Genomic DNA, 12,700 nt, shown 5'->3' with positions numbered 1-12,700 from the left:
ATGGGCATTTAGGTCGCTTCCATGACCTGGCTACTGTAAATAGTGCTGCAGTGAATATTGGGGTGCATGTGTCTTTTTGAATTATGATTTTCTCTGGGTATATGCCCAGTAGTGGGATTGCTGGATCATATGGTAATTCTATTTTTAGTTTTTTAAGGAACCTCCGTACTGTTCTCCATAATGGCTGTATCAATTTACATTCCCACGAACAGTGCAAGAGGGTTCCCTTTTCTCCACACCCTCTCCAGCATTTGTTGTTTGTAGATTTTCTGATGATGCCCATTCTAACTGGTGTGAGGTGATACCTCATTGTAGTTTTGATTTGCATTTCTCTAATAATTAGTGATGTTGAGCAGCTTTTCATGTGCCTCTTGGCCATCTGTATGTCTTCTTTGGAGAAATGTCTATTTAGGTCTTCTGCCCATTTTTGGATTGGGTTGTTTGTTTCTTTAATATTGAGCTGCATGAGCTGTCTATATATTTTGAAGATTAATCCTTTGTCTGTTGATTCGTTTGCAAATATTTTCTCCCATTCTGAGGCTTGTCTTTTCGTCTTATTTATGGTTTCCTTTGCTGTGCAAAAGCTTTGAAGTTTCATTAGGTCCCATTTGTTTATTTTTGTTTTTACTTCTATTTCTCTAGGAGGTGGATCAAAAAAGATCTTGCTGTGATTTATGTCAAAGAGTGTTCTTCCTATGTTTTCCTCTAAGAGTTTTATAGTGTCCGGTCTTACATTTAGGTGTCGAATACATTTTGAGTTTATTTTTGTGTATGGTGTTAGGGAGTGTTCTAATTTCATTCTTTTATATGTAGCTGTCCAGTTGTCCCAGCAACACTTATTGAAGAGACTGTCTTTTCTCCATTGTATATCCTTGCCTCCTTCGTCATAGATTAGTTGACCATATAGGTTTGTGGGTTTATCTCTGGGCTTTCTATCTTGTTCCATTGATCTATGTTTCTCTTTTTGTGCCAGTACCATATTGTCTTGATTACTGTAGCTTTGTAGTATAGTCTGAAGTCAGGGAGTCTGATTTCTCCCGCTCTGTTTTTTTCCCTCAAGACTGCTTTGGCTATTCAGGGTTTTTTGTGTCTCCATACAAATTCTAAGATTTTTTTTGTTCTAGTTCTGTAAAAAATGCTATTGGTAATATGATAGGGATTGCATTGAACCTGTAGATTGCTTTGGGTAGTATAATCATTTTCACAATATTGATCCTTCCAATCCAAGAACATGGTATATTTCTCCATCTGTTGGTATCATCTTTAATTTCTTTCATCAGTGTCTTATAGTTTTCTGCATACAGGTCTTTAGTCTTCCTAGGTAGGTTTATTCCTAGGTATTTTATTGTTTTTGTTGCAGTGGTAAATGGGAGGGTTTCCTTACTTTCTCTTTCAGATATTTCATCGTCAGTGTATAGGAATGCAAGAGATTTCTGTGCATTAATTTTGTATCCTGCTACTTTACCAAATTCTTTGATTAACTCTAGCAGTTTTCTGGTAGCATCTTTAGGATTCTCTATGTAGAGTATCATGTCATCTGCAAACAGTGACAGTTTTACTTCTTCTTTTCCAATTTGTATTCCTTTTATTTCTTTTTTCTTCTCTGATTGCCATGTCTAGGACTTCCAAAACTATGTTGAATAGTAGTGGTGAGAGTGGACATCCTTGTCTGTTCCTGATCTGAGAGGAAGTGCTTTCAGTTTTTCACCATCGAGAATGATGTTTGCTGTGGGTTTGTCATATATGGGCTTTCTTGTGTTGAGGTAGTTTCCCTCTATGCCCTCTTTCTGGAGAGTTTTTATCATAAATGGGTATTGAATTTTGTCAAAAGCTTTTTCTGCATCTATCTAGATGATCATATGGTTTTTCTTCTTCAATTTGTTAATATGGTGTATCACATTGATTGATTTGCGTATATTGAAGAATCCTTGCATCCCTGGGATAAATCCCACTTGATCATGATGTATGATCCTTTCAATGTGTTGTTGGATTCTGTTTGCTAGTATTTTGTTGAGGATTTTTGCATCTATATTCATCAGTGATATTGGTCTGTAATTTTCTTTTTTTGTAGTATCTTTGTCTGGTTTTGGTATCAGTGTGATGCTGGCCTCATAGAATGAGTTTGGGAGTGTTCCTTCCTCTGCAATTTTTTAGAAGAGTTTGAGAAGGATCATGTTAGCTCTTCTGTAAGTGTTTGATAGAATCACCTGTGAAGCCATCTGGTCCTGGGCTTTTGTTTGTTGGAAGATTTTTAATCACAGTTTTAATTTCATTACTTGTGATTGGTCTTTTCATATGTTCCGTTTCTTCCTGTTTCAGTCTTGGAAGCTTATATCTTTCTAAGGATTTGTTCATTTCTTCCAGGTTGTCCATTTTATTGGCATAGAGTTGCTTGTAGTAGTCTCTTAGGATGCTTTGTGTTTTTGCAGTGTCTGTTGTAACTTCTTTTTCATTTCTAATTCTATTTTATTTTATTATTATTTTTTTTTTGTGGTATGCGGGCCTCTCACTGTTGTGGCCTCTCCCATTTCAGAGCACAGGCTCCAGACGCGCAGGCTCAGCGGCCATGGCTCACGGGCCCAGCCGCTCCGCGGCATGTGGGATCCTCCCGGACCGGGGCACGAACCCGTGTCCCCTGCATCGGCAGGCGGACTCTCAACCACTGCGCCACCAGGGAAGCCCCATTTCTAATTTTATTGATTTGAGTCTTCCCCCTCTTTTTCTTGATGAGTCTGGCTAATGGTTTATCAATTTTGTTTATCTTCTCAAAGAACCAGCTTTTAGTTTTATTGATCTTTGCTATTGTTTTCTTTGTTTCTATTTCATTTATTTCTGCTCTGACCTTTATGATTTCTTTCCTTCTGCTAACTTTGGGTTTTGTTTGTTCTTCTTTCTCTAGTTCCTTTAGGCGTAAGGTGAGTTTGTTTATTTGAGATTTCTCTTGTTTCTTGAGGTTTGTATAGCTATAAACTTCCTTCTTAGAACTGCTTTTGCTGTATCACATAGGTTTTGGATCGTCGTGTTTTCATTGTCATTTGTCTCTAGTTATTTTTTGATTTCCTCTTTGATTTCTTCAGCGATCTCTTGGTTATTTAGTAACGTATTGTTTATCCTCCATGTGTTTGTGTTTTTTACGTTTTTTTCCCTGTAATTGATTTCTAATCTCATATCGTTGTCAGAAAAGATGCTTGATATGATTTCAGTTTTCTTAAATTTACTGAGGCTTGATTTGTGACCCAAGATGTAATGTATCCTGGAGAATGTTCCGTGCGCACTTGAGAAGAAAGTGTAATCTGCTGTTTTGGGATGGAATGTCCTATAAATATCAATTAAATCTATCTGGTCTGTTGTGTCATTTAAAGCTTCTGTTTACTTATTTTCATTTTGGATGATTTGTCCATTGGTGTAAGTGATGTGTTAAAGTCCCCCACTATTATTGTGTTACTGTCGGTTTCCTCTTTTATAGCTGTTAGCAGATGCCTTATGTATTGAGGTGCTCTTGTGTTGGGTGCATATATATTTATAATTGTTATATCTTCTTCTTGGATTGATCCCTTGATCATTATGTAGTGTCCTTCCTTGTCTCTTGTAACATTCTTTATTTTATAGTCTGTTTTATCTGATATGAGTATTGCTACTCCAGCTTTCTTTTGATTTCCATTTGCATGGAGTATCTTTTTCCATCCCCTCACTTTCAGTCTGTATGTGTCCCTACGTCTGAAGTGCGTCTCTTGTATACAGCATATATGTGGGTCTTGTTTTTGTATCCATTTAGCAAGCCTGTATCTTTTGGTTGGAGCATTTAATCCATTCATGTTTAAGGTAATTATCGATATATATGTTCCTATGACCATTTTCTTAATTGTTTTGGGTTTGTTTTTGTAGGTCCTTTTCTTCTCTTGTGTTTCCCCCTTAGAGAAGTTCCTTTAGCATTTGTTGTAGAGCTGGTTTGGTGGTGCTGAATTCTCTTAGCTTTTGCTTGTCTGTAAAGCTTTTGATTTCTCCATTGAATCTGAATGAGATCCTTGCTGGGTAGAGTAGTCTTGGTTGTAGGTTCTTCCCTTTCTTCCCTTTCAATATACCATGCCACTCCCTTCCGGCTTGTAGAGTTTGTGCTGAGAAATCAGCTGTTAACCTTGTGGGAGTTCCCTTGTATGTTATTTGTTGTTTTTCCCGTGCCGCTTTCAGTAATTTTTCTTTATCTTTAATTTTTGCCAATTTGATTACTGTGTGTGTCGGTGTGTTTCTCCTTGGGTTTATCCTCTGTGGGACTCGCTGCCCTTCCTGGACTTGGGTGGCTACTTCCTTCCCCATGTTAGGGAAGTTTTCGACTATAATCTCTTCAAATATTTTCTCTTGTCCTTTCTCTGTCTCTTCTCCTTCTGGGACCCCTATAATGCGAATGTTGTTGTGGGACTCGCTGCCCTTCCTGGACTTGGGTGGCTACTTCCTTCCCCATGTTAGGGAAGTTTTCGACTATAATCTCTTCAAATATTTTCTCTTGTCCTTTCTCTGTCTCTTCTCCTTCTGGGACCCCTATAATGCGAATGTTGTTGCGTATAATGTTGTTCCAGAGGTCTCTTAGGCTGTCTTCATTTCTGTTTTTTTTTTTTTGGTGGTAGGCGGGCCTCTCACTGTTGTGGCCTCTCCCGTTGCGCAGCACAGGCTCTGGACACGCAGGCTCATGGGCCCAGCTGCTCTGCGGCATGTGGGATCTTCCCAGACCGGGGCACGAACCCGTGTCCCCTGCATCAGCAGGCGGACTCTCAACCACTGCGCCACCAGGGAAGTCCTGTCTTCATTTCTTTTCATTCTTTTTTCTTTAGTCTGTTCTGCAGCCGTGAATTCCACCATTCCGTCTTCCAGGTCACTTATCCGTTCTTCTGCCTCAGTTATTCTGCTATTGATTCCTTCTAGTGTAGTTTTATTTCAGCTATTGTATTGTTCATCTCTGTTTGTTTGTTCTTTAATTCTTCTAGGTCTTTGTTAAACATTTCTTGCATCTTCTCGATCTTTGCCTCCATTCTTTTTCCGAGGTCCTGGATCATTTTCACTATCATTATTCTGAATTCTTTTTCTGGAAGGTTGCCTGTCTCCAGTTCATTTAGTTGTTTTTCTGGGGTTTTATCTTGTTCCTTCATCCAGTACATAGCCCTCTGCCTTTTCATCTTGTCTGTCTTTCTTTGAATGTGGTTTTTGTTCCACAGGCTGCAGGATTGTAGTTCTTCTTGCTTCTGCTGTCTGCCCTCTGGTGGATGAGGCTATCTAAGAGGCTTGTGTAAGTTTCCTGATGGGAGCAACTGGTGGTGGGTGGAGCTGACTGTTGCTCTGGTGGGCAGAGCTCAGTAAAACTTTAATCTGCTTGACTGCTGATGGGTGGGGCTGGGTTCCCTCCCTGTTGGTTGTTTGGCCTGAGGCAACCCAGCACTGGAGCCTATCTGGGATCTTTGGTGGGCCTAATGGTAGACTCTGGGAGGGCTTACGCCAATGAGTACTTCCCAGAACTTCTGCCGCCAGTGTCCTTGTCCCCACGGTGAGCCCCAGCCACCCCCTGCATCTGCAGGTGACCCTCCAACACTAGCAGGTAGGTCTGGTTCAGTCTCCCCTGGGGTCACTGCTCCTTCCCCGGCTCCCGATGCACACACTGCTTTGTGTGTGCCCTCCAAGAGTGGAGTCTCTGCTTCCCCCAGTCCTGTCGAAGTCGTGCAGTCAAATCCCACTAGGCTTCAAAGTTTGATTCTCTAGGAATTCCTCCTCCCATTGCCAGACCCCCAGGTTGGGAAGCCTGATGTGGGGCTGCGAACCTTCACTCCAGTGGGTGGACTTCTGTGGTATAAGTGTTCTCCAGTTTGTGAGTCACCCACCCAGCAGTTATGGGATTTGATTTTATTGTGATTGTGCCCCTCCTACCATCTCATTGTGGCTTCTCCTTTGTCTTTGGATGTGGGGTATCTTTTTTGGTGAGTTCCAGTGTCTTCCTGTCGATGATTGTCCAGCTGCTATATGTGATTCTGGTGGTCTCACAAGAGGGAGTGAGAGCACGTCCGTCTACTCCACCATCTTGGTTCCTTTTGACAAGATTTGATATTGTCATTTTCTTTGATTATAGCCTTTCTGGTGGGTGTGAAGTGTTTTTATTTTTATTTATTTAAATGGTACAGTTACTTTAAAAAAAATTTAATTAATTAATTAACTTTTGGCTGTGTTGGGTCTTTGTTTCTGTGCGAGGGCTTTCTCTAGTTGTGGCAAACAGGGGCCACTCTTCATCGCAGTGCGCGGGCCTCTCACCATTGCGGCCTGTCTTGTTGCGGAGCACAGGCTCCAGACGCGCAGGCTCAGCAGTTGTGGCTCACGGGCCCAGTTGCTCCACGGCATGTGGGATCCTCCCAGACCAGGGCTCGAACCCGTGTCTCCTGCATTAGCAGGCAGATTCTCAACCACTGCGCCACCAGGGAAGCCCTGAAGTGTGTTTTAAAAATTTTATTTATTTATTTATTTTTTGGCTGCATTGGGTGTTCGTTGCTGTGTGTGGGCTTTCTCTAGTTGTGGCAAGTGGGGGGACTACTCTTCTTGCGGTGCATGGGCTTCTCATTGTGGTGGCTTCTCTTGTTGCAGGGCACAGGCTCTAGGCAGTTGGGCTTCAATAGTTGTGGCACGCGGGCTCTAGAGTGCAGACTCAGCTGTTGTGGCGCACGGGCTTAGTTGCTTCGGGGCATGTGGGATCTTCCTGGACCAGGGCTCGAACCCATGTCCTCTGCACTGGCAGGCGGGTTCTTAACCACTGTCCCACCAGGGAAACCCCTGAAGTGGTTTTAATTTGCATTTCCCTAATGACTTATGATGTTGAGCATCTTCTCATGCGCTTATTAGCCATTCATTTAGCTTCTTAGGTAAAATGTGTATTTATATATTTACCAATTTATTGACCTTTAATTTTGAAATTATTATAGATCACAGGATGTTGTAAAGTAGTAGAGGTCCTGTGGAGCCTGCACTTTTTCCCCCAGAGGTAACATCTTACATATCTATAGTGCATTGTTAAAACAAGGAAATTGACATCAGTACAGTCAACGGGCCTCATTCAAACTTCTTCAGTTTTACATGTACTCATTTGTGTGTGTATCTGATTCCATGAAATTTTATCACCTGCAGATTTGTGCAAACACCCCAATCAAGATTCAGAACTTCTTTATCACCTCACAGATCTTCCTCATGCTACCCACTTGAGAGTCACATATACCACACCCATCTACCACAGTCCCCAATCCCTGGCAGCCACTAATCTGTTCTCCATCTCTATAATTTTGTCATTTGAAAATGTTTTATAAATGGAATCATACAGTAAGTAACTTTTTGAAATTGGCTTTTTACAGTTAGTATAATACCCTTGAGATCAGTAGAGGCTGTTGCATATATCAATAGTGTATTTCTCTTTTAATTTGAATATTTAGATGTGTAAAGTTTCAAGAGAGTAATGATAAAACCCAGCTCATCTTTGGCTCCGTCACCAACATACAGGCAAAGGATGCAGCTCCAGTGGAGGTAAATGCAGGCACATTTCTTGAGAAGTTGAAAGTCGTAGTGCTTTATAATTTGTACAGATTGGAAAATAAAATTTTTGCCTTTTTTTTTTTTTTTAGAAGATAGACACTATGCTGGTCCTGGAAGGCAGTGGAAACCTGGTGCTGTACACAGGAGTGGTTCGGGTAAGTAATAAATAGCATTTCATGCTTTTAGTAGGACTACTTCCTTAGTAATTATTTTTTAATGTTAGTCTAGTTTGATATTTAAAATTTGTTACCTCCTGTCTATAGAATTTGGCAGAAGATTCTTGTAAGAGTTGACAACGAAGTCTTCAATTGAGGTTGGGCCGTATTTGGAGGTGTAGGACTCACTGTCATTAGATGGGTTGGCAGTATGAAAACAGGGCAGTTGGGGAAACTTTAATGAATATAGATAATTTTAAAAAAAAGAAAAAAGTTAATTGAAGTTTTATAAAGAATATAGTTTTGAAATTGATGTATGGGTAGCTTTCTTAAGTCTCAAAGTTTTAGTAAAGTTTCATTGTATTAAATGTATAATATATATGTTGTCTGTGTCTTTTTAAACAGTTGTGAACTTTACATACGGAATAATGTAAATTTTACAGATTTAAATTATGAAATTTAAATACAGTTTGAAGGATAATGAAGCAAACATTCATATAACCACTACCCAGGTTAAGAAATAGGATGTTGCCATATATTTACAGTCTCTTGGATTTTCTTTCCTCATTGTATCCTTATCCGCCAGAGATCCTTACTTGGAATAAATCAGTCCCTTGTTTTTATTACTAGTTTTTGCAGTTATGTATGTATCACTGACGAGTAAATTGTTTAGTTTTCCTTGTTTTTGGATTTTCATATAAAGAAAACATACCGCATACTCTTCTCTGACTTATTTTGTCAACATTATATTATTTTTAGATTTATTTGTGTTAACGTGTAGCTGTTGTTGACTCATGCACTGTTACCTAGTTTTCTGTTGTATGATTATACCAGAACTTTACCAGCCACTAGGGTTGTTTTGCTGTTTCCTCTAATAAACAATGCTTAAAAAGTTTTTAAAAAATATATATCTCCTAGCCTTTAGAATATATGCATATTCAACTTAGCCGCATGGTGCCACATTGTTTTCCAAAGTGTAGGTTGCATCAAGGTTGCAAGGTTGTGCTCCTTGCCTCCAACAGTGTATGAGAGCTCTCGAAGTTTCTTTACATTCTTGCTAACCCAAAGTACTGTTAGCTTTTTGTTTTTGTTTTTCCCAGATGGGTGCCTCATTACAGCCAGGTGATAATGGAAGTCCAGGCTCCCTCCTGGCCTTTGCTCACAGGGCCGAGGGGTGGGGTGCAGTATTTTCCTATCGTGTTTGTCTGGAGTAGTTTGGTCATTGTCTAAAAGTTTTCCAGCTATTCCTTTACTGATTGGGTCTTTTTTCCTGTCTGCTCCTGTAATGAGACTGTGGTCTGCCTCAATTTCCATGTTACCTAGAGGCCAGTTTGAGAACCGAATGGTGTTATACATCAGTGTTTAGTTCTCAGATCTTTTACTGTGTCATTGTTGGTCAGTTTCACACATGGGTCACTCATTGTTGGTCAGTTTCACAAAAACTTTATATATACTAGTTCTTCTGTCATTTTTGTTTTTTAATCCTAAAAAACACACCAGGATTTCATACACGTATTTAGAAAGTCCTTTTCTCTATTTCCTCCCTCTCCATTCCTCCCCTCACTCCCTAGTTGGGACAGTGAGGGGTTGCTGCTTTGTTATTGCAGGGTAGGGATGGAATAGAGTGTTCCACCCACAGTCTCTGGAAGAGGGAGGGGAGAGGTAGGCTGCTTTTTATTATAGAGGGAGGATGAAAGCCAAGCTCTTCCCCCTTGACAGTTGCTGCACACGGTGGGGCAGTGGAGAGGGGCTGCCTCGTGGCAACGAGAGCAGGGCTTTGTCTGCAGTGCCTGCAGCTGCAGTGCCTGATGAGGGGAGGCGATGCCACCTTGTTACTGCATGGCTGGGCTGTAAGATAGGCCTCGCCTCTGTGCTGGGGCAGGGCGCCACCTAGTCCTTGCAGGTGGGATGACAGGACCCTGCCCGTAGTCTCCAAGCACAGCTCCTGATGGGGCGGGCGCTGAGGGCTGTGGCTTCTTCCGTGTGTTTGCCTGAAGTGGGGCAGGTGGGGCGAAAGTGTTTCTGCCCTGCTTAGTCTCTCTTCCTGACCAAGTTTTGGCCAAAAGAGCAAGGTTTTCATGGGCTCTCTTTTGGTGGGTGCTTGTGGACATTTCTGAGTTGTAGGCCTCTCGAGAGCCCAAGGCCTGGTTACGTAGGGAGTTGGAGAAACAAAAACAAAAGCTAGGGAATTCATAGTTCATTCCTGGTTCTCAGGCCCCTAGCCAGTCAGTCTTCTTTCCTCACCTTTTAGAGTCTTCTGCTAGTTGCATCATACATTTCGTGCAGATTTTGTTGTGGTGGTAATTCGTGGGAGGAATAGCAGGGAATGTGCTTATTGCATATTTTTATGAACTGGAGGGGGGGTGGTCTCTGATGGCTTTTAAAAAACTTTATATATACTAGTTCTCCTGTCATTTTTGTTTTTTAATCCTAAGGATTTTATTTGGGCAACTTCTGTAATTCTGTTAGCTTTCGGGTAGTATATTGACATAAATATATATATTGTCAAAATTCCACTTTAGTTCTGAGTATCTCCTTTTAGTTTTATCAAGAGTTTTCAGCCTGTGTGGGTGTGAATTTCTGTTGTGTTTTTCTTGAGAACCCTGTGGGTAGCTAAAAGGAAGGAGTGGGTAGCTAAAAGGAAGGAGTGGGTAGCATGGGTTGCTGGCTCATTCTTTTAAGGTCAATGAAGAGTTAATGTAAATTTTTTTTGAGGAAGAAGTATTTGAAAGTTTATGACAGAAGACAGATTGTGAGCTAGAGAGCACGGTTTGAATTAGGTTGGATTTAATTTCTTGAGTATCGCTTCAGCCTAAATTTTTTGGCTCCCAAGAAGTAATTGGTGTCTTTCTCTCTGCCAGGAAAATACTTAACAAGACTGATGCTTATAGTCTCTGAAAGCTTAGTGTCTCTGCTGCCTTTACCACCAATGAGGTAGAAAAATGCATAGTATACTTGAATTTTGTATAGTGTCTTGACTATATGAACATTCCCCCTGTTTCCTGCCCCCAGAGAAGTCCTTAGTTATGAAAAGAAGGAATCAGATTAAGAATTTATGCCAAGGTACTCATAGTTGGTTGGTAGAATTTGATACATTATTAAAATTTTAATTCTCTTTTTTAGTTGTGTTTGGTGATCATAGACTTTGAAATATTTAAAGAAATATATGCTTACGTGCCTAATGTTTCATTTAAGAACATGATACAGTAGGAAATTCCCTGGTGGTCCAGTAGTTAGGACTCTGAGCCTCCACTGCAGGGTTCAATCCCTGGTTGGGGAACTAAGATCCTATAAGCTGTGTGGTGTGGCCAAAACAACAACAACAACAAAAAATTAAAGCTAATTTTTTTCCACATTTTTTTACTGCTTAAAGGTGGGAAAGGTTTTTATTCCTGGGCTGCCAGCTCCCTCCCTGACAATGTCGAACACGATGCCTCGGCCCAGCACCCCACTTGACAGCGTTAGTACTCCTAACCCTCTGAGTAAGCTGCTTGGATCCCTGGATGAGGTAAGACAGGGAGTGGGTGTTGTCAAAAATTAATAGTGTTTTAAAGAAGTTTGGTCAAATATTAGTTCTTTCCATGGTTAACTTTTTTCTGTTTTAATGATGACAGAATTGGAAGTTTGGCTAATGCTTGTAGGATGTGTATATTTTCAAACACAAATGATTCAGTAAACATACATTGACTTCCCTTCTGATGTGTAAGGTACTTTTTGAAGGTGCTGCAGTGAGGAAAGTGATGCATTCTTTTTCATCTTGGGATCTTAATTGGGTGGAACAGATGTACTGTCTGTTTTAAGAGATTATAATTTAAGATAGGTAGACTATTAAGACTTAAGAGGAACAGAAAGTACCATAGGAGATTCACTGATAGGAAGATACATTCTGATGGGATGATGTGGTGGAATCAAAGGCTCCTCTTCTAGAGACGTGTCTACCTTGGTTTGGACCTGGAGGGTAAGTAGGATGTCTGTAGATGGAAGGGGCCTTTGGGGTATGCGGAATTGCATGGGTGTGGGCGTGGAGGCAGGACAGTGCAGAACATTTTAACACATAGTTGTATCTCCATCTCCCAGCATACAAGTGAAGACTCAAGAAGTCTGTGGAATGAACGAACGCTTATAAAAGTACACGTAGTCTCTTGGGTGAGGCAGGGCAGGGGGTGGGATAATAATAACCTGTTTTCTAGTGTTTTCTGTGTACTAGGCACTGTTCTGAGTGTTATATATGTATTAACTCATTTAATCCCTTAAAACAGCTTTATTAGGAAAATATTAATCCTTGTTTTACAAATGGGCACCTAGAGAGGTACAAGGAGGTTACTGGTCTAACGACATACAGCTAATAAATGGTAGAGCTAGGATTTACACTGTCTTCCTAACATGGTCTTGAAAAAGAAAGGATGAAAAGGTTTTTATTCCAAATGCAGTCTCCAGGGCATTATAGGTTTTTGAGCATGGAGTTAAGAATGTTAGGATTTGTGTTTTAGATAGGTTTATCTTGGGATTGCAGATAGACCAATTAGATCCCAAGTGCTGTAAGACTCTGGGGCCACCTCCTTCCGATTCCTTTCTTTCTCTCCTGATCTTGGCCCCTCAAGTCCAGGTAGTCTCCACAGCTTTGTAGTGCTGTGCATCAGATGTGCTATTTTTATCGACTTTTTCTAGTTGCTTTGGTGAGGACCTTGGTCTGCTACAAGGTACTTAGTCATGATTAGAGCAGAATGGTTTTAAATCATTATGTACAATTGCTAGACCATATGCAAAAAAGATATATAGTTTCTTTAACCTTAATTTCTCAAAACATGCTTCACATGTGTTGTATTTATGACTTTTTACAGGCTGTTCTATTGTCCCCAGTTCCAGAACTAAGGGATTCTTCAAAGCTTCATGATTCTCTCTATAATGAGGATTGTACTTTCCAACAGCTTGGAACTTACATTCATTCTATAAGAGACCCTGTCCATAACAGGGTAACGCTAGTAAGTATGCAT

At 40.6% G+C, this 12,700-nt stretch overlaps 1 protein-coding gene across 8 annotated transcripts in view; it reads left to right on the top strand.

Moving 5' to 3' along the window:
• ANAPC1 (anaphase promoting complex subunit 1) overlaps positions 1 to 12,700 on the top strand; it is a 167,118-nt gene that overhangs the window by 15,446 nt on the left and 138,972 nt on the right. For all 8 annotated transcript variants that reach the window (XM_060309199.2, XM_060309195.1, XM_060309197.1 and 5 more), the window contains exons 12-15: positions 7,452 to 7,542; positions 7,641 to 7,706; positions 11,080 to 11,214; positions 12,548 to 12,688. In XM_060309199.2, the coding sequence (XP_060165182.1) occupies positions 7,452 to 7,542; positions 7,641 to 7,706; positions 11,080 to 11,214; positions 12,548 to 12,688 (433 nt within the window). The remainder of the gene's footprint in view (positions 1 to 7,451; positions 7,543 to 7,640; positions 7,707 to 11,079; positions 11,215 to 12,547; positions 12,689 to 12,700) is intronic.

Source organism: Globicephala melas, chromosome 12 (assembly GCF_963455315.2).
Source record: "Globicephala melas chromosome 12, mGloMel1.2, whole genome shotgun sequence".
Classification (NCBI taxonomy): Eukaryota; Metazoa; Chordata; class Mammalia; order Artiodactyla; family Delphinidae; genus Globicephala; species Globicephala melas.
Note: the sequence above shows the minus strand (reverse complement) of the source record. Positions and strands in the feature narration are given on the sequence as shown.